The following is a 19,580-nucleotide window of genomic DNA, read 5'->3' as shown; positions in this document are numbered from 1 at the left end:
GGCTCCTTCATAATTAGGTTGAGCTGGCTGGCCAGCAAGCACCATTGACACTCCTGTGGCTGCCTCCCCAGTGCTCCTTCATACGCAGCCTTTCAGGTTGGGTGCTGGGGATTCCACTCAGCCTCACATTTACATAGCAAGCACTTTATTGACGGAGCTTTCTTTTTTTTGAAACACCGTGTTCTTCCGCCTGGCCTCAAACTTGTGATCCTCCTGCCTCAGCCTCTTAAGGTAGCTAGAATTACAGGCATGCACTACCGCATATCTCTCAGTGTGTATTCTATCATGTCTCTTTATATATTATGTAGATATTACATTATTTGTTCTCATATTTTTCTAGTTTTTCATCTGCCATTCCTACTAGAGTGTAAGTTTTTCAGAGTTAGGTACCTCCTTTCCTGTTCTGTCCACATCTCTACCTGCAGATCTGAGAACAGAGCGATGTTAAACTCTCCTGGACGGGGCTGGAGAGACAGCGCAGCAGTTAAGAGCACTCAGTGCTCTTGCAGAGGACTTGAATTTGGTTCCCAGCACCCATGTTGGGCAAATGGCTCACAACTGTCTGTAACTCTGGCTTCGGGGTATCTAACAGTCCTGGCCTCTAAGGGGTCTTGCACCTCTGTAGTGCACATAAACTCAAGCAGGCAAACACATGCACACACAGTTTAAAGAAATCCGTTCAAAATATTCAGAATGACAAATGAAAGAATGTAGGTGATGGCGACGGCCTACATTAAGGGTTTAGCAGTGGAAACAGAGGAGTGTAGCTGGAAATCGCACACACTTGTAATCCTTGCACCCAGAAGGTCAGCGCTCAGAGCCAGCCATGGCTACACAGCGAACTCAATGTCTGAGCTACAGAAGACCCTGTCCAAAGAATAAGGAAGAGGAGGCTGCATTTTAAATTTTGAAGGAAAGCGTGGCAGAAGGAAGCAGCCAGGGGCCTGGCTGGGTAGGCCTGGCTGGGTAGGCCTGGCAAAGAGCATGAGTAAGGATGGTGAGAAGTGAGCATTTCCTCCAGCCTGTTGGACTTTGAGAGAGCCAGGTGGAGTTAGACCGAAGGCTAGACCAGAAATGAGTCTGGAGAGATGAGGCTCGTATCTCAGGAGATGCCAATGATTTCTGTGTGGGTGTGAGAGTCAGGACTACTGGACTAGATGAAACCTGATTAGATGCAGAAAAGCTAAAGCCAGAGTTCTGAAGCGTGCTCACATCGACAGCAGGAGAAGCGAAGCCAGTGGAGAAAGGCCAAGCAGTAACAATGGAAAGCAAGAGAGATGTAATAAAACAGGGCTGGAAGATAGCTCAGTGGGAGGACACTGGCCTAGCATGCATGAGGCCTTAGGTTCAACCCCCAGTGCCCCAAATAAAACAAAAATTAAAAGCAAAGCAAACAAAACCAAAAGCCTAAAGAAAGAACACCTAAAGAGCTGGTGAGACAGTAGAGCAGGGGAAAGAGCTTGCGACCAAGCCTGATGACCTGCATTTGCTCCCCGGGACCCACATGATGGAAGGAGACAACAGACTCAAAAGTTGTCCTCTGAGCTCCACATTCGTACTGTGGCACATTTACATTCCCACCCACGCATACACACTACACTAAAAAGAAATGCAATTTTAAATTTAAGGAAAGAAGGAAAGACAATTCGAGAAATAATTGGTTGGGGTGTGTGTGGTAGTACACACAGAAGGCAGAAGCAGATGGATTCCTGTGAGTTCAAGGCCAGCTTGATCTACAGAATGAGTTCCAGGCCAGCCAGGGCTACATAGTAAGACCCACCCACAAAAAGGGGGGGGGCTGTGTCTTAGAAAAACCAGCCTCCACTGGGCTAACACAAGAATAGCTGAGGGGCAAGAAATGAAGGTAGTGGCCATGGACAGAACAAGGGAAAGAAAAAAATGAAAATCTCACTTAACAAGTAAGGCAAAGACTGTTCAGATGAGGAGAGTCTGAGCTAGTGGGGGCAGGAAGGGCTGATGACAGACATAGCGGCAGAAGAGTTGGGGCCATCTTGAAGAACACTGGGGAGAAAGGGAAGGAAGGAACTGAGATGAAGGACTCATCTTTCCCTGAAGCTGCAGCCTCTGTGTGTGTGCGGTGGGGCGGGAGGGGGCTTGGTGGTGCAAGCCCGGAAGCCCAGGGTCTGGGAGGTCAAGAGAGAAAAGGTAGGAGGATGGAGATTGAGCTGCATAGCAAGACACAATCCCAAACATTAAAAGAGGGGGATGGGTGAGGAAAGGACAGAAACAAACAAACCCTTCAGGGTGAGCGCCACAAAAGGCAGGGAGGATGCACTTACCTAGAACCTCCATCTTCAGCTTGGACTAGCAGGAACCAACACAGACAAGGCAAGAAGAGAAGCTCTTAGGTGGGCCTGCGGCTGACCAAACTGGGTGTCCTCTGTCCTTACAGGTTCCTGACAGTGTCCTCATTAACTGCCAGCTTTGTATGTACAGCTACTGTGACCATTCTCAAAAGGTCATCAGTGGGGGAGTGCCACCTGCGCTGGCCTCAAGGTGGACAGTCCGCCAGGACTTCACCTGTCTCTCCTTCATCGACTCACTCTTTGACAGAGCTCAGGACTTACTCAGTTGGTGAGAGGCGGGAGCCCACCCTCTTACCACACCTGCAAAACCAGTCCCCTGTACTCTGTGCTTGGCTTGGGGTTTCAAGTGCTGCTGCTGCTGCTGCTGCCCAGAACAGGGAGGATTTTGCAAAGGGTCGGAGAAGTGATTGAGTTCTCTAGGGGCATAAAAAGCACGGCATCTTTGCCAAATTGTCCCTCCTCCACCCTGTGAGCAGGAGGGTGGAAGGAACAGCTGAAAAGGGTAGAATGAGAGACAGGCGGGAAAAGGCTCTCGCATGGTGGTAATGTCCTCCTGAGCCCTAACCACTGTCCGCTCCGCCCCCACGCCGGCAGGCTTCTGAGAACACTGGGAAGGGGGGCTTACTCTTATCTACTTTTATGTTCCTGTCCAGATGCCCAAATATCCTGGTTCCCAGAAGAGAGAAGACCCCTTCACCCTGCCCCAGGCGTCAGGCTGCCAGCCCATCTGCTGGGAGAAAGGAGGGGCGCCTTTCCCAGGGGAATTCTGGAGAAATAACTAGAACAGTAGTCCCAGGGAGGTCTACACTAGGTCTGTGCTGGGCACTTCGCTTCACGCGGGAAAGCCATAGGGTGGAGCTGAGCCCTGAGGTGGGGAGGGGTTGAGGGTCCAGGTTTGGCAGAGCAGGGCGGGGTCTTCTGGCCAGGACGTGTCCAGGGGCAGGCTGAGCGGCTCCTCTGTGCCCACCCGCTGCCCCCCTCCCTGGGCCCAGTCTCACCGGCTCGGAGGCGCCAGGGCCCCCCCCAGGGCCGGGGCGGGCTGGGGAAGGTAATGTAATTCCGGCCCAGCTAACCCGATTATGGCGGCCTGCACCGGGCAGGGTGGCGACGGGGGCGTGTCTTCGGCTTAGGGGCCCGCCCGGCGGGGGTCCCATCCCAGGGAAGGGCGAGGAGGTCATCCCCCACCTCCCGGGTCCGCGCCCAGAGGTCACAAGGTCACCGAGCCGCCTCAGACCTTCCCCCGCTTTCCCCGGCTGGCACGCTCCAGGCGCGTTTTCTGGGACGTGGGTGGGGTGAAGCGTCTGCAGGACGCGGAGCCGGGAGCCACCCGAGGCCTCAGCGAGTCACCAGCGTAGCCCTGGCGCCTTACAGCGAGGAGGGCAGTGTGTGAGGAGAGCTTTCCGAGAGGCCAGTGAGAGGAGTGGAGTCCCGCGGTGGAGGCCCGGGGGGGCCCGTGTGAGACTCCGGTCCGATTTACGGCCATTTCAGAAAATCGAAATTCTAAGAAACAGGGCCCCAATTCCTGGCCGGCCAGGACAGGCAGGGTGGGGAGCGGAGCGCTGCAGGAAAAGCCAGGAGGTGGGCCACGACCCCAAACTCAGGTGTTCGTTTCCTGCCGCGCCCAGCGAACGCCCCTCGCCACCGTCTGCTTCCCACGCCTGGCCTCTTCCTGGGGCTCCGGGTCGCTTCGCCGTTCCCCGAGCGCTTCTCACACCGCCGGGAAGCCACAACGAGATCTGGGCTCAGACGGCGTTTAGGTGGGAGCCACAACGAAGCCAGGAGGTGGCCGGCGGCTCCCATCGGGGGGCGAAGAGTGGGGGCTAGGGACGGGAGCGCCCGCCGAGGAGCGCGCGGCGGCCCGAGGGCGGAGGCCGGAGAGGATGCGGGGGCCTGCGCATCCCGGCTGAGTCACCGCCCCTCCCCGCACAGCGCCGGCCTCACACCCGCGCCTCCTCCGCCTGGCACCAGCCGTCCTTCCCCTTTAACGGCGCGGCCCCGCCCCTGCCCTCCCCCAGCCCCTCTGCCCGCCGGGGCCGACCTGTCAGTCACTGCCCCGGCCTGGCCGGCCGCCCCTCTGCACACCCGCCTCCGGCAGCGGCCCGGGCAGCCCCGCGTCACCTGCGCCCCCGGGACCCGCGGCCACGCTCCCCCGGGATGCGAGTCCCTGCGCGGACGCCCGGGCGGGGCGGGCACGCGTGCGGCTGCGCCCGGTGCGCGGGGATGCTGCTGGCGCGGGGGCCCCGGCGCCCGGCCGGACCCGCGGGCCCCTGAAGCCGCTGTCGGGGCCGGCAGAAACACCCTCGCAGCCGTCCGGCCTCCCGGCCCTCTCCGGCTGGGACCCATGGAGCCCGCGGCCTTGGCTGCGCACCACCTCCCGCAGCACGAGCCCATCAGCTTCGGCATCGACCAGATCCTGAGCGGCCCCGAACCCTCGGCGGGCCAGAGCCTCGGGGACAGCGCCGCGTTCCCCGGCGGCTTCCACGGGGCCCCGGGCTACGCTGCCGCGGGCTCGCTGGCCGCGGTACCGAGGGGCTCGGGGGGCGGCCCGGGCGGCGTGATCCGCGTCCCCGCGCACCGCCCGCTGCCCGCGCCGCCCGCGCCTGCAGCCCCCGCGGTGCCCGGGCCCTCGGGCGTGGGGGGCGCCGGCGGCCTGTCGGGGCTCAGCTTCCCCTGGGTGGACGGCGGCCGCCGCTTCGCCAAGGACAGGCTCACGGGTGAGGCTGCCCGCGCCCCGGGGTCCTTCCCTCGCACCCGGTCCTCCGCTCCCTCCCCGCCCCGTCTGTCCCCGGCCCTGCGAGGGGCGCCCGGACGGAGCTCGGCCGAGCGCGCCTCCCCCCAGCCTGCCGCGGGGAGGGGCAGCGTGGAGCGCGGGGGCGCGATCTTGCTCCGCGGACGGGCGGGCGGGCGAGGCCGCGGTCTCGGCCCTCCGCTTCCCGGGCCGCCTCAAACTTCGCGCTGCCCTCCCGCCCGCAGCCGCGCTCTCGCCCTTCTCCGGGACTCGCCGCATAGGCCACCCCTACCAGAACCGGACCCCGCCGAAGCGCAAGAAGCCGCGCACCTCCTTCTCGCGCTCGCAGGTGCTGGAGCTGGAGCGCCGCTTCCTGCGCCAGAAGTACCTGGCCTCTGCCGAGCGGGCGGCGCTGGCCAAGGCCCTGCGCATGACGGACGCGCAGGTCAAGACCTGGTTCCAGAACCGGCGCACCAAGTGGCGGTGAGGCGCGGGGCGCGGACGGGGAGGCGCGGGGCCCGGAGCTCGGGGCGCGGACGGGGAGGCGCGGGGGGCGCGGGGGGCGCGGGGCGCGGGCGGGCCGGGTGGGGGCCGCTGCCCCGCTCTCCTCGCCGGCGCGCTGACCCGCTCTCCTCGCAGGCGCCAGACGGCGGAGGAGCGCGAGGCCGAGCGGCACCGCGCCGGCCGCCTGCTGCTGCACCTGCAGCCCGACGCGCTGCCCCGGCCACTGCGGCCGCCGCTGCCGCCGGACCCGCTCTGCCTGCACAACTCGTCGCTCTTCGCGCTGCAGAATCTGCAGCCCTGGGCCGAGGACAACAAGGTGGCTTCGGTGTCCGGGCTCGCCTCAGTGGTGTGAGCGGCCCCGGGGCCGGGGCGGCGCGGCCGGCCGAGCGCGAGGAGCCGAAGGCTGCGACTGTCCTCCGAGGCTCCGGGGCGTCAGCGGCCCAGCCCGCACCTTGACTGCGCCCTCCACGGCGTTTTGGGAGCCGCTGGAACTGTGGGTCGCCAGGGCAGGGGTAGTGAATGAGGCGGGCACTTGCCACTCTGCCCTGAGTGGGCCCAGAGCTCAGGGCCCGCCGGGAAGGGACGGCCGAGTCGGCGGCCGTCAAGGACAGTGGGGTAATGGAAGAGGGGCTGGCTGTGAGGGGACTGAACTGCCCACCTTACCCCTCATCTGTAAAACAATCGCTGAGGATTCCTTGACCCAGTGTCACGGTGTCATGTGTCCAACCTGCGGGCCACTCCCCACGTTGAGAGTCTCAGTCCTGTAGGTAAGGAGGTTCTCTATACTCCGAGAGTAAAAGCCGGGATGAGAACCTGCCTCAGACGCTGTGGAGGGCCAGAGAACTGGAGGAACCGGAGGACCGCTCATGGGCCCAGTGTTACAGTCAACAGGAGACACGCTTTGGGACTTGTGAATCAAAGATGATTCAAGACTGGAGATGTGCAGGTCAGAAAGTCAGTGGTGCTATGGTGCAGGAAGGGAAACTGAGGACCTTTAGCAAGATTAACGGTAGACAAAACTAATGTAAGATCTAGAGAGAAAAAAATTCCAGATGCCTGCCTTTGGGGGAGCCGGCTGACATCACCGGGGTGGAGACAGATGAAACGGGAGGCCAGGATCTCCAGGGAAAGGAGCTCTGGGGAGTTACATGGATTAAGCCTTTCTTTCCACCATATTTCAGAAACACATTGACAACGTGCAGGAAAGCGGTGGATTCAGAAATTAATGGAATAAGGGTGGAAGAAAGGAAGGAGACCCAGCCAGAGAAGAAGACCAGGACATCTTTAGAAAGACTTTAGGAGACAGGCACTTGCAGTAATCCTGGCAACCTGAGTTTGATCCCTAGGACCAGCTTGGTGGAAGAAGAGAACTGATTTCTACAAATTGTCCTCTGACCACGGCGCGTGTGCTCTGGCATGCTCATGCGTGCACACACGCACAATGAAACAATGAAAGATTAGGACTGCGAGCTGTAGGTGAGCCGAGGCCAGGGGAGGCTTTGAGATAGCTGAGGTGCGAAGCTTTCTGGTTACGGGGGTATTTTGTTGTCTAGTGTCCCCATCTTGTTTCTGGCAGAGGCCGGAAGCCTGCCGGAACCCTGCGACAGGGACACACTGGTGGTCTGTGTTAGTGACAGCTACAGCAGGCCGCACAAAGGCTTGGTCTGAGGTGGGCAGGGGCTGTACCTGCGCAAGCTGGCTTCTGATTCATGGATGTTGTAGAGGGCGCTGCAGAACCAAAATCAAACATGGCATCCCAGAAAAGGCTTTTATTGTCCCGAGGAGAGTGCAAAGTTGTGTGGGGCCCAACGTTTGCTCCCTTGCCCATAGATAGAAAAAGAAAGGTCTGCCTAGTTCCAGACTATGGCTCCCCTTTCCTCCCCTCCCACCATTTCTTGGCTCCTAGGTTCCAGGAGTATACTTGACCCCACGCTGGGTTTCTAGCCGGGCTGACTACCCTGGGGCTATGTGGTGGGGTTGACTCTGTCCATAGGCAGCTCACTGCATAACACAGCTGTCTCCATACTCCTGAGGAGAGGGTGCTTCAGGCTCTGCCCCAGGCTCTGCCTCTGCGGCTCCTTCTCTCAGCTGGTTCAGAAGGTCTCTGCTCTCACTAGGGGGCAAGTTACTCAGGAAGTAGGGAGGGGCCAGCTCCACCAGCCTGCTAAGAAAGGCAGAGTAAGATCTTCCCTTTCCCCTCCACCCCTTTCACAAACCTTCCTCCTCAGTCTCACTCCACAGCTTTCGGTTTGGTCCCGCCCTGGGAGGGGAAGGGCAGTGTAAGAGCACAAGCACAGGAAACTCACATCTCAGGTTGAATCTCAGAGACAACGCAAAGGCAGTTGTGTTTGGCTATGGAGAAGCTGTGGTAGAGGACCCACGCAGGCGGCCGCGCTGGCGCCCTGCGGCTTCGGTAGCAGCAGTCTGAAGACAGCTGGGCTACGTGTTTATGGGTGAGAAGCAGGTAATTTCCAGTCCCGTCCGTGTCTCGGGCCACCTCATTGAAACACAAGTACATGGATGAAATAAGTAAAGGAGTAGAGAAAATCGAGAGGAGGCCAGTGCTGGGTGTGGGGTCCCAGCACTGCGGAGGCGGAGGCAGGAGGAGCAGGAGTTTGAGGCCAGCCTGAGCTTACAGAAAGTATGAAGGCAGCTTAGAAAGCATGAGATCTGGTCTCACCAGTGCCTTTAAAGACAGAAGAAAGTAAAAAGAAGGGGCATGAAAAGATTAAGAGTATTGTAGAGCCTAAAAGTAAAATATGTGTGTGTGTGTGTGTGTGTGTGTGTGTGTGTGTGTGTGTGTGAATCTTCAGGAGTCAATCTTCGGTGCATTCCTCAGGCACTATCCACCTTTTTTTTGGAGACAGACCCGGAACCTGCCCTTAGGTTAGTCTGGTTGGCTAGGCAGCCCCAGGGACTGAGTGTCTCTGCCTCCCCAGTGCCAGAATGACAAGTGAATCCATAGTTCTGGGGAGCGAAGTCTCCCTTGAGGCTGAGTAGGTGGCAGGGTGCTCTGCCTCAGCAACACCCCGCCCTCCGCTGCCTTCTGATTCGTTTTTTCTGAAATTAAAAATGGCGTATTTATTTATCTATGTGTGTGGGTGCTCTGCCTGTAGGTGTGCACAGCAGTTAAGGATGGTTGTAAGCTATCGTGTGGGTGCTAGGATCTGAACCTTGGTCTCCTGAGAAGCCATCCGCCCACCCCCACCCCTTTTGGACATGGACTCTTCCTTGGTAGCCCCAGCTGTCGGAAAACTTTCGCTGTAGGACAGGCTGGTCTCAACTGAGAGAACTCTGCCTCTGGAGTGCTGGGATTAAAGGCATCCACCAGCACAGCAAGCAGATGCCTTTTGAGTCTGTCTCTCTGGGCCCTCTCCCCAACCTTGAGGAAGAATCCCGACAGTAGAGCTCTCTGAAGGTCTCTGCGGTTCTGCTGGGAGCCAAAGGCTGGCTGGGTCAGGGGGAGCTCAATCCGCTGCATGAGTTCCAGGAGCTCTGCCCGGAGTTGCCGGGCCCTGCACAGCGCTGCCCAGTTTAGACCCCGAGCCTGGCACCAAGCCTCATCTGCTCCACCTTGGAGAAGAAAGGAAATGGCTGTAATTAAGTCCTTAAGATGCACAAAGAATGACTACTGGCCAGAGGACCTCCTCTTCCTGAATGCAGAGGTCTATTGGCTGATTGGATATTTCCTGGGAGTCTCTGAGGGTACAGACTGAGTCACTTACTTTGTGCAAAGGCTTCATAGACCTGAATCAGAGAGCTGTGATCGCCATCTGCGTGTTCCAGGGCCCGACGCAAGGCAGCCTCTTCCGCACACTGTGGAGGCCGGGAAAACCCAGGAGCAGCTGGAGGCGGAGACAGGAAGGGGGTTTGGGAGGAATCAGGAAGGGTAGTAACACAGAGAGAGTCCTGAAAAAGTAGGAGTAATCCTCTGGGACCTTGATTCAAAAGCAGTACATTCTAGGTTCTCTGCCCTTCATTATTCTTTGGAAGCAGACGCAGCCAGCCCTCCACAAGCACAGACCTGCATCTGTAGATTCAATCAACTGAAAGTATTCAGAAACAAAACAAAACAAAACCAAAAACTACATCTATAGAGACTATCCTTGTCTGTTATTTCTAAAACAATATAGGGTAGCATTTCCGTAATGTCTGCACACAGAACAGGGTACTGTAAGTCATCTGGAGGTTAGGCAAAGTATGCAGGAGAATATGCACAGGTTACATTAATCGATACAGGACTTTGTCCGGAGAGACAGAAGCGCCAGTGCATTGTGGTAGCCACTGAGCGTCCTGTAGCCCATCTCACCTAGGTACTGATGGTGGGAAATGAAAGACAGTTTTTGCCCTTAAGGAGATCAGAGTCTGGTAGGAGAGCGGCTGGGCAGATGACTCAGTGGGTACTTGCTGTATAAGAATGAAGGCTTGAATTTGAATTTCCACTAGCCACATAAAAAAGCTTAGAGCTGCTACCTATACCTGTAACTCCAGAACCTGATGGGTAGAGACAGGCAGATCCTGGGAGCTTGCTGTCCAGTCAGCCCAGCAGAAAAGATGATCTGCTTCCTTTGGCCTTTTCAAGCAAGAACATTGATGCACCACACACACACACACACACACACACACACACACCACACACGTCAGGTGGGAGAGTCCAACAAGGAAATGCACGAGTAAGAAAAACAGGTGTGTTTGGTACTCTGAAAGCAAAGAGAAGGTGAGTTGATCCAGACTTTGGTAGTGGGACAAGAGTGAAGAAAAGCAAGAAATCCTTGGATCAGTGTCAGAAGTAGGAGTGCAGAAGGGACAGTGGGACCATTTGATGGCCCAGATAAGCCTTATCTGGGCCATCTAGTTTGGGTGGGATGGGTGACCTGTGGCAGGATGGCAAGGGAAGCTGGATTGGTCTGCATAGTCAGGATAAAAGGCTGACTGTGTGAGGCAAAAGAGTTAGCACAGTCTAGAACGTGAGAACAGCCACTGAAGAAGAATGCTAAAGTAAGAAAGTCCAAGTGGTGGTCTACACGACTGGCGGGAGACCATGGGAGTGACCAGAGGAGCAGGGAGGAGGGCCCATCCCTGGAATTGGCTGTGACTGCAGAGAGCAGATGACTGAAAAGCACATGGAGGAGCTAAAAAGGGAAACTAGAGACAGGCTAGTAGAGGGTGAGAAGGTGAGAACAGGAGAGGTGCTGGGCTGTCTGAAGCAGAAGAGAGGAAGACTGTGGTAGTGGGTAAGAGGGGCAGGTAAAGAGACTGCTTGAGTTCAGTGCTGAGCTGAGACACGATGGACTAGTCTAGGAGAAATATTTACTAGGAAAGTCAGGAGTTGTGGCACGTGTTTGTAATCCTACCTGTGACAGGAGGATTATTCCAAATTTGACATTAGCATATACTAGGATATACAATGGATCCCAGGGCAGTCTGGACTACACAGTAAAACCCTTCCAAAAATAAAAAAAATAAAAGAGCAGGCCTTCAAAATGACTCAAGACATGCCCCACAAGCCTAGCCTCCTACTTCAGTCCCCAGAACCCGAATCTAAGTGGAAGAACCAATTCTGCAATCTCACCTCCTGATTCCACACGTGTGCTATGGCTCACCCCTACCGCTTGACATCCCACATCATGCATGATAATACTTTTTAAAAAGAGAGGGACATGGATCTGGAGAGATTGTTTAGCAGTTACAAGCACTGGCTGCTCTTGGAGAGAACCCACCTATGCGGTGGCTCACAAGAGCTGAAACTCCAGTTCCAGGGGATCAGACGCCCTCTTATGGCCGCCACAGGTACTGCATGCTGTGATGTACCGCCAGCATGCTGGCTTACACATAAAAATAAAATCTTGGTGTGTGTGTTGGGGGGGAGGGGCGTGAGGTCTCGGTCTTCATTTCTTTCTCTTGTGTCCCTCTTTCTTCCCTCTCCTCATCTTTTTCCCTTTGCCTCCCCATTTCCTCCTTCCTCATAGCTAAAGAATGCTACTGGTATAAAAAATAAAAATTAAAAAAAAAAAAAAAAGAGTGCTCCTTGGGGGGAAAAAGGGCAAGATAATCCCAGGACTTGGAAGCAGAGGCAGGCAGATCTCTGTGACTGCAAGACCAGCTGGGCTACATAATGAGACCCTGTTTTTGTTATGGTTGTTTGTTTTTAATGGTACTGGCAGAGAGATGCAAAGTACAGTTTGGGAATTTCAAGTATGGAGGCAGCACTGTGAACTGGCTGCAGATGGGGTCACTCAGAGTTCTGGGATTGAGAAGACTCACAAGTCAAAGGTTAGGGCCACGTGCTCAAGTTTAAGGCCAGCTTAGGCTATACAGCAAGATCCTGTCTCAAAAAGAAAGGGGGTGGCTGGGAAGGTGGCTCAGTGGTTCAGAGCAGTTATTACACAGCATGAGGACCTGAGTTCAAATCCCACATACCCATGAAAATGCCACCTGATGTGGCTACACACACCCATCACCTTAAAACTGCTGGAGAGGTGGCTCAGGGGTTAAGAGCATTGGCTGCTCTTCCAGAGGACCCGGGTTCAATTCCCAGCACCCACATGACAGCTCACAACGGTCTGCAACTCCAGATCCAGGGATCCGACACCCTCACACAGACACATGCAGGCAAAATACCAATGCACATAAAATAAAAGTAAATCAATTTAAAAAAAAACTGTAGGGAGTGAGCTGGATGGTGGTGGCACACGCAGTACTCGGGAAGCAGATGGATCTCTGAGTTTGTGGCCAGTCTGATTTACAGAGTGAGTGCCAGCATCGGCTACACAGAGAAACCCTGTCTGGAAAAACAAAACAAACAAAAAGACTGTAGGGGGTGGAGATAGGAGGATCACTTGGGCTCAAGATACGAGCCTAGCTCCAGATTCAGCAAGAGAGCCAGCCTCAAGGGAATAAAGGACAGAGGGTAGCACAGGCCCCCTGACATCCTTCTTTGGCTTTAGAGTCCATGCACACTCATGCACACGTACACACACACACACACACATGCAAACACTGCATGTGATATCAGAGGCATTGAGAGGAGACAGTTTTGAAGTGGAAGTAGTGAGCATTCTCATGTCAAAGGCTGTGAATAAATGCTCAAACGTCTGGACCCTCACTATCGAGCTGTCATTTCAAGGCTATGGTCCTGAAGCTGGAATGCCGCAGGAGAGCCACACCCAGGACAGACTGGGATGAGGATTATGTTGGACAGGTGAGTGGATCTAGTCAGTGTGGACAAGAAGAGAGAAGCGTTAGGGAAAAAGGCAGCGGAGATGATAGGAAGAGAGGGGCGGACACCTGGTCCCTCGGTGTGGAGGGGTGGGAAGGCTGGCAACCAGTGATTCAGCTTCAGCCTGGTGCAGGGCTAAAGAGCTGGCTGCCTAGCAGACAGGAGACCCTGGGTACCATCCCCAGCGCAGCAAAAGCCCAAAGTCCCGATTAACAAGTGACAGAATCCTTAACACGGGGCACATTAAATCTAGAAGTATACCAGTGAGCATGGCAGCGAGAGTGAGCATTTCATCCACACAGTTAAACTCGCATGAGGCCAGCAGGGCTTTGGCCAGCTCAGGGGGCAGGGGAAATTCTGACAAGATGATTCCCAGGTCCGACAGGTCCCCATTGTCATCCAAAGCAGCCAGATAGTCTAAGTCTTCCAAGGCCTGCATCAGTGCTTCTGGAGCTGATAAGGACACAGGGCTTAGACATCACAAGCAGTCAGAGCCACCCTGCAGTCAGAGCTGCCCTGGGGCAGGGTGGGGGCTCACCAGGCCGGTCCAGGAAGTGGCATTCCCCTGGTTCTGCAATCTGTTTCCTCATTAGTAGCAACACCAGGGAGCTCAGATTCTCTTCATACACTTTGGGGTAGGGAAGCGGGGGAGCCTCTAGTTCTAGGTTGGACTTAGAGTACAGGCGGAGGCAGGATCCTGAGAGGAGAGAGGCCTGCGGAAGTAGATTCTTGGGGCTTGTATGGAGTTTTTGTTTTGTGTGAGGACAAAGGCTCTTACCTGGTGGGGATCCCCTGGCCCGAAGTAGTCTTGCCTCTGCCTGACACTTGCTAATTGGTCTCAACACCTGGGATTCTGCCCGGATCCGAGGATTATAAACCTGTCATCCAGCCCCCAAACAAGGCCAAGCCAGATCAGAGTGGTCCATTTCTATCTGAGGCTCCACTCCCCCTCATTTCTCTCACTCACACTGCGAAGTTCCCGTCCTGAGTCAATGACATGCTGGATGGAAGGGAGAGAGAAGGAGAAGTCTGCCAGCCAGTGAGTGACCACGATCTTCTGGACACTCCTGCCTGTGTCCTCATACACAGCCTGGACAGCTTGACCACAGCCTGGGTGAAGGGGCAGTATCCGTGGTGGAGGCCCCGGGACAGCCAGCACCCCCAACTCCCTGGACAAGGTTTCGCAGCATAGGGAAATTTCCTGAGGAGACGGGTGGAACATTAGAGCAGTTCCTACGTTTCTGGGGGTGAGATGGGCAGAGCACAGACCTTTTAAACAAACTGACGAAAGCTAAGGCCCTTCATTCTGAGAACACACTCATACTTCTGAAGCTGGGGGCGTCCTAACTTCAGCTTTCTGTGCACAAAGTGCTGCATTATAAGGAACTTAAAAAGTGGTGGCAGGGTTCTTTATTCTGAAGTCCTTGATCCTCACGCCAAGACTCCAGCAGAGAGTAAATACAACTACTATTCCTAAAGTGTTGCCCTGGGACAGGAAGGCAGCATAGGAATGTTTCTCATAATCCAAGTTTTCCTTTTGTTTACCTCCTCACTGGGCAGGTACACCAGCACATCTCCTGGAGCCTCTTCCTGTCGATACAGCTCAAGCACAGCTTGGCAGGCAGCTTCCACTAGGTCAGTAGGGACAGTGTCCTTGTAGGTAAGGGTGGGATTTTCACCAGCCTCTCTGGGTACACGCACAATAGGAGAATTGCCCCAGAAAGCTTGGAGTTTGGGTTCAAGGGCTGGGTCAGTAACCACAATCACTCTGGGATCCCCTGGGAGGTCTCTCAGTCTGGTGTCTCGCAAGAGCCCCTGCAGTAAATCTGAGGCCACTGACCGCTCCTGAGCCTCATCCAGTATCAGCACACTCCAGGCTCCAGGGCCTCGGGTTGAGGCTACTTCCTGTAAAAGTAGCCTGTCCCAGCAGAACCTGTTGACATTGGTAGTGGGCAGGGAGTCAGTGTGGACATAGCAGGCCCAAGTCCAGGTACTTTTCCCCAAGGTGCCTAGATTCTGATACTGAAGGTCAGAAAACGATGTTTTCATCAACTTCCTAAGCCTATGGACCACTAAGTGTGACCCCTAGCTCAGCTGGGGACACTTGGTTTACACACTACATCCTCTCTCTTGTGGAGAGGGCGAGGTTTGCACCCCAGGACTCAGGGCAGGTTAAACTGGGGGTATGAGGAGGTGCCAGACAACTCGGTTTGTCTCCACTCGGTAATGGGAAGCAGCCTTGGACCAGACTGCAAATGGCCCACCTGAGCATGGTGTTGGGCCCAGTGCAGTCCTCCTGTGGGATGCTGTATCCGATCTCATGACCCAGGGTCAGGTCCATCTCATCAGCCACCCTTGAAGCCAGGCTCACGGCTGCTAGAGGGTAGGGCTGAGTGACTATAACCTGGCCTGTCTGGAATCCCCTGGCCAGTGCAAACTCTGCACACCATTGAGGAATCTGGGTAGAGAAAGGGAAGGACCACTGGTCAGGGCGTCAGAGGCCTTCTGACCAAAGTGCTGTTGGAACTATGGCCAGTTGAATTGGGATCCCTGAATCTTGACTACCCACTGGGGTCAGCCAAACCCACCTTCCTTTGGTCGTCTCTCCCACATCCCCATTCTTTACCCAGGAAAAGGCATTTAACCCTGCCCTCTGTCCACTCCCAGAATCTTCCTCCACCTGGGTGCTCTTGCCAGAGCCGGGCTCCCCAGATACCAGCACCACTCCAGTGGGGCTATTCTCCAAATGCTCCAAGAACAGGAATCGAGCAGCCCAGATGGGCAAGGCTCTTCGCTGCTCAAGTAGCTCATAGTAGCAAGAAGAGAAGGGAAGCCCATCAAAGGGGTTCACAGCCAGTTCAGACTCCCCAAGACTTGGTTCAGACTCTTCTGCCAGCCCAGAGGCCATGGTGGCTGTCCATAGAACCTGCGGAAAGCAGGGCAGCCAGTTAAGGCTTTAGATCTGGTGACTGACACCAAATTTCTCTCAGCTTGATTCTCAATCTCAACCCAGAGGAAAAAATGCCTTGGGGCCCATCCTTCCCAGCGGTACTTGCTTTCCGGGAAACAATGCTGGGTGTTTCTAAGGGGCCATCACAAGTGGACTTTTACCCTGCTTGTGGTTGAGCAGTAAAGATCCGTGACTAGCACAGGAGCCCTTGGGGAAGCAGGAACTACCATTAGCAAAGTAATCTGTGGGAAGGACCCAAGGTGGGGAAAAAGCATGAAATTTGGAAAAGAGAGAGTGGGATATCTCTATAATGATCCTGGATTCAAACCTGCCAGCAGCTCTGAGACGCGTCAGTATGGCAGCCAGTTCTGGACACACCCAGCCAGGCACCACCAACCCAGGCCTGCCTGGAGTACAAAGGTGAATTCCAGCCCCACCCCAAGACTGAACTCAAAATCCAATCCAGTAGCTTCATCTCTGGGGGTGGGGCCTTTTGCTCCACCTTGGTTAACTTAGCTAGAAGAACCTATGAAAAGCAGGTTCCTGCTGCCACACTGAGCGTGTATGAACGTGACAGGTTTGTGCTCGTGAAAGGTATTCTGGGACTTGCAACCAAGCAAGGATCCAGTTGTTTTGGCTTCAGTTTAGCATGAGCTAATTTCACAGTTCCATTCTGACCATCCTCACCACATACTCCTCAACCAAGGAAAAGGAACCTGCTCGAGGGGCTTTTGAAACCCAGAGAGGCAACAGAGACCTTGAGTGGAAACCCTGAATTTAATGTGAGATTGGGGGAGCCCCATCCCTCCCTTTAACCACCCACTCATCCGGCCTGTTGTTAGCTGGGTGAGGGCTGCCCCAGTCTCCGTCCTGCGGCTCTGGGTACCATCCTGTTCCTTTGGGTTCAGTCAGCTTCCTGGGCCTGTCTCTCTCTGAATCTCCTGTGGGACATGGGGAGAGATAGTGTGTAGGCTTTGTCATATCAGCTTCATCAGGCCTTTCTCCAACTTGTTTCTTCCTACACATTGTCCTGTAAACCTCTCACCTTCTTGCATATTCATACAGTGCCTGCTTGCGCTCCTGCAGGCTCTCCTGACGGGCCCAGGAAGACTTGGCAAATGTTAGGGCTGTGGGCTGAGGGGTCACCAGGCCAGAGCTGGGGAACTGAGGTGATCACAATGTCAGAGGGCTTGCGAAGTCATCATCATTAAACACCCATCGAATGCCTACTTTGCAAGAGAGGCACTGTGCTAGGGTCTCAACAGCACAAGAGAAGTCAGGGAGAGGGAGCAAAGAGACTGCCCCGACGTACCCTTAAGTCTTGGCCTTGACTAATCCTGGGCCTCACCTTTGGGGCAGAGGCTGTGGCCAGGGCTGGAGTTCCCACAGTGACGTCTTCAGGCATGAAAGCCACTGCCCCCTCAAGCAGATTTGTGATGGTCAAGTCTACACACCCCGTCTTGGCTAGGAAGAGAGGATCGGAGGGTCCATTCCCTGTACACCTTCTCTGGCACAACCCAATTTCCCCGTGTCTGTCATTCTGTGAAGCTACCCTTTCCCATACCCAGGTCTGTCTGGATGACATTCAGTGGCACATGGGGCAAGACCTCCTTGACTCTTTGAGCCAGCGTTGTCAGCTGCACATCAGAAGGAGGGCTGGGAGAAGGGAAAGAAGACTGCACTGTTTTAAAAAAAACAAACAAAACAAACAAACAAAAGGATCAGCTGAGTGGAGAACCAAGAAAGAGGTGGGCCAGGGTAATTAGGTAAGCACAACCACCATCCGGAGCCAACATCTGTGTGCACAGGGACCACACACCTGACTGGGGGCGTAGTCTGGGGTGTCTTTGTCGCTTCATGTGCTCCGCTTTGTCTGCTGGAGTGAGCCGTGTCCCTATCTGGCCCAATTCTTTGGCCACCAGCTAGGGAGAATTGGAAGGTTGTAACTGTAGCCTCTTCAAGCTTTCTTATCCCTTGACCCTGAAGAGGGACCCCACCTCCACCATGCCCATGTCCACTACCACCTGTTGTACACGAAGCGCAAACTCTTCATTCTCTTCCCCAAGCTGCCGATGAACGGGATGAAGCCACCTGCAAAAAACAAAGCCCTGCCCTGCTAAGGCACCCAGAGATAAGGGTATCATCCCTTCCTCATTTTTCTTGAACAGTGGCAGTGAGAGTTGGGAGATGGTGGACAAGTGTGGCTTCTGGGGTGGAACTGTGACATTAACAAGTCCACAGACACACAGGGCAGAGGTCACTACTTCCTTGATCTTGAAGTGAGCATCTTCCCAGCCACCAAAAACTGAGGACAGTTAGTACCTTACTTGATACACCGTGAAAGGGACGAAAAATGACCACAGCAGTTCTGAGACCCAGGAGGCATCTGACACCGTCTGAGTGGAGGCATGAAGTGAGGCTTAAGTCAGGGCCAGAAGCAGGGAAAATTTCCCTCCAAACTTCCCTGTCCAGCATGCACTCACCACAGAGACCAGGGGTCTCTGAACTTGCAGGGTAAGAGGTTGTACCACATCCTGGATAGAAAATGGCCAGGAACTAAGAAAGAAAGAGTAGAAAGGGAGGTCAGCCTAGCCCAGCCAACAACTCGTACCTGACTTAAACCAGGAAAACTGTCCAACTACAGAAGCAGATAACCGAGGAATTAAGGAATTAATCATTTCGGGGGCAGGACTGAAGGTGGGCAGATAGGAAATGAACTAGGGCAGGCTCACCCAGGAGCCTGGCAACTCACTCAACTGGGTCCAGATACCTGCGTGCTAACCCACCTGAAATGCAGGAGCCCCTCTCGGCCATTGGTGGCCTCTTCCTCGGGGAAGAGCAGCAAGGGTGTGGGCGGAAACCTCGTGGAAGCACAGAATTTCTTGAGTGACTCCACCAACTCCACCCGCCTATCCATCTCCATGAAGCCCCGAGACCAACACACAAAGCTGGGGGGACTGTTGAGTAGAGGCTGAGAACAGGAAGGAGAAAAAGCAAGAAGAAAAGAATGGGGGGGGGTGTCAAAAAAAGAAAGAATGAAGAAGAGAACACGTGGGGTGGCGTTTATGAGACGAGGGGAACGGCTCAGTATTCCCCAAGAGAACCCCAACGGGTAAAGGTGAGCCTTGAGCTCAGGCCTAGGGAGCCACCCGGTGGCGCTCTCGGCCTCGCCCCTCACTCACGGTGCTACAGGTGGTGAGCAGGTTGACTATGTTGTGGTCAAAAGGTGTGACATGGTTGGAAATAAGGACCCTGACGCGGTGATCCCGGAGTCCAGTGTCCTCCTGCCGGGCCACGAGCCCCAGTACGGCACACATGGTCCGCACCACGAACCTGGGGACACAGGCGGCGGTGACTGCGCGGTCTCGAGCCAGGCCCGGCCCGGACGCTCCCCGGGCACCACAGTCCGCACCTGCGGAAGACGCTGTCAGGCAGCGCACAGCTGACCAGGAAGACGTGGAGCCCGAGGAAGAGGCGCAGAACCAGGAGGCAGAGGCCGACCGGCGCGTAGAGCAGCAGCGCGAGCAGCAGGAAGCCGTCACTCGGGAGCCTGCGGCGAGAGGCGACGCGATCAGGCGCCGAAGGCGAGAGGACGCGCGGACCGGTCTCTTCCCTCCGCAGCGCTTACCGGTGTGAGTCAAAGAGCCGCTCCGGCCCCGGAGCTGGGGGAGGTTCCATCGCAGCCACCTCAGGAAAGCGGGGCCGCCGTCGCCGCCATCTTCGCAGGGCCGCGGGGGCTCCTGGGAAGGCGGAGTCTTTGGGCATCCGCGGGGATGCCAGGACCCGAGGCCCGGAGGCGCCCCGGAAGGGCTTGCGCTCCCAAAATGCCTTGCGGCCCGGAGGAACGTGTGT

At 55.6% G+C, this 19,580-nt stretch overlaps 3 protein-coding genes across 10 annotated transcripts; 1 reads left to right on the top strand and 2 right to left on the bottom strand.

The window, feature by feature from the left end:
* Window positions 1-4,668: 4,668 nt before the first annotated feature.
* Tlx2 (T cell leukemia homeobox 2) lies at window positions 4,669-5,911 on the top strand. The gene is made up of 3 exons (XM_055596485.1): window positions 4,669-5,041; window positions 5,301-5,538; window positions 5,695-5,911. Exons 1-3 carry the CDS (start codon window positions 4,669-4,671, stop codon window positions 5,909-5,911), a joined length of 828 nt encoding a protein of 275 aa, XP_055452460.1.
* A 1,402-nt stretch (window positions 5,912-7,313) lies between these two features.
* Dqx1 (DEAQ-box RNA dependent ATPase 1) lies at window positions 7,314-16,406 on the bottom strand. Of its 5 annotated transcripts, none has more exons than XM_055596405.1 (12): window positions 16,057-16,406; window positions 15,459-15,704; window positions 15,043-15,236; window positions 14,324-14,711; window positions 13,746-13,979; window positions 13,557-13,656; window positions 13,317-13,475; window positions 13,040-13,231; window positions 9,285-9,404; window positions 8,942-9,132; window positions 7,866-8,056; window positions 7,314-7,723 (listed from the first exon to the last, which is right to left on the bottom strand). In XM_055596405.1, the coding sequence occupies exons 1-12, from the start codon at window positions 16,201-16,203 to the stop codon at window positions 7,558-7,560; spliced, it is 2,328 nt and encodes a 775-aa protein (XP_055452380.1). In that variant the 5' UTR covers window positions 16,204-16,406; the 3' UTR covers window positions 7,314-7,557. The 5 variants fall into 5 exon arrangements, with proteins under 5 accessions (XP_055452380.1, XP_055452381.1, XP_055452378.1 ...); XM_055596406.1 differs by having other exon boundaries at window positions 7,314-7,720; XM_055596403.1 differs by having other exon boundaries at window positions 13,317-13,656.
* Window positions 16,407-16,486: 80 nt separating this feature from the next.
* Aup1 (AUP1 lipid droplet regulating VLDL assembly factor) lies at window positions 16,487-19,541 on the bottom strand. 4 transcript variants are annotated; one of them, XM_055596411.1, is made up of 12 exons: window positions 19,357-19,539; window positions 19,141-19,278; window positions 18,911-19,061; window positions 18,515-18,699; window positions 18,212-18,284; window positions 18,051-18,124; window positions 17,753-17,819; window positions 17,548-17,650; window positions 17,293-17,409; window positions 17,041-17,192; window positions 16,774-16,892; window positions 16,487-16,669 (listed from the first exon to the last, which is right to left on the bottom strand). In XM_055596411.1, exons 1-12 carry the CDS (start codon window positions 19,491-19,493, stop codon window positions 16,633-16,635), a joined length of 1,353 nt encoding a protein of 450 aa, XP_055452386.1. In that variant the 5' UTR covers window positions 19,494-19,539; the 3' UTR covers window positions 16,487-16,632. The 4 variants fall into 4 exon arrangements, with proteins under 4 accessions (XP_055452386.1, XP_055452387.1, XP_055452388.1 ...); XM_055596412.1 differs by having other exon boundaries at window positions 17,077-17,192; window positions 19,357-19,537; XM_055596413.1 differs by lacking the exon at window positions 16,487-16,669 and having other exon boundaries at window positions 16,878-16,954; window positions 19,357-19,541.
* Between the last annotated feature and the right edge of the window lie 39 nt (window positions 19,542-19,580).

Source organism: Psammomys obesus, unplaced genomic scaffold (genome assembly GCF_907164565.1).
Source record: "Psammomys obesus unplaced genomic scaffold, mPsaObe1.curated_primary_1811, whole genome shotgun sequence".
NCBI classification, from domain to species: domain Eukaryota; kingdom Metazoa; phylum Chordata; class Mammalia; order Rodentia; family Muridae; genus Psammomys; species Psammomys obesus.
This window is presented reverse-complemented; position numbering and strand designations above follow the sequence as displayed.

Bases quoted from the DNA above. Each gene is read 5' to 3' on its own strand.
- Tlx2 (XM_055596485.1), top strand. From the start codon at position 4,669: ATGGAGCCCGCGGCCTTGGCTGCGCACCACCTCCCGCAGCACGAGCCC. The intron at 5,042-5,300 runs GTGAGGCTGCCC...TCCCGCCCGCAG, and splicing joins CGCCAAGGACAGGCTCACGG to CCGCGCTCTCGCCCTTCTCC. The intron at 5,539-5,694 runs GTGAGGCGCGGG...CTCTCCTCGCAG, and splicing joins AACCGGCGCACCAAGTGGCG to GCGCCAGACGGCGGAGGAGC.
- Dqx1 (XM_055596403.1), bottom strand. From the start codon at position 16,203: ATGAAGCTACTGGATTGGATTTTGAGTTCAGTCTTGGGGTGGGGCTGG. The intron at 15,705-16,056 runs GTTTGAATCCAG...TGCTTTCCGCAG, and splicing joins CGTCTCAGAGCTGCTGGCAG to GTTCTATGGACAGCCACCAT. The intron at 9,133-9,284 runs GTAAGTGACTCA...TTCTTCTCCAAG, and splicing joins CTATGAAGCCTTTGCACAAA to GTGGAGCAGATGAGGCTTGG.
- Aup1 (XM_055596411.1), bottom strand. From the start codon at position 19,493: ATGCCCAAAGACTCCGCCTTCCCAGGAGCCCCCGCGGCCCTGCGAAGA. The intron at 17,410-17,547 runs GTGTGTGGTCCC...TTTTTAAAACAG, and splicing joins CAGACTACGCCCCCAGTCAG to TGCAGTCTTCTTTCCCTTCT. The intron at 16,670-16,773 runs GTGAGAGGTTTA...CATGTCCCACAG, and splicing joins CTGTATGAATATGCAAGAAG to GAGATTCAGAGAGAGACAGG.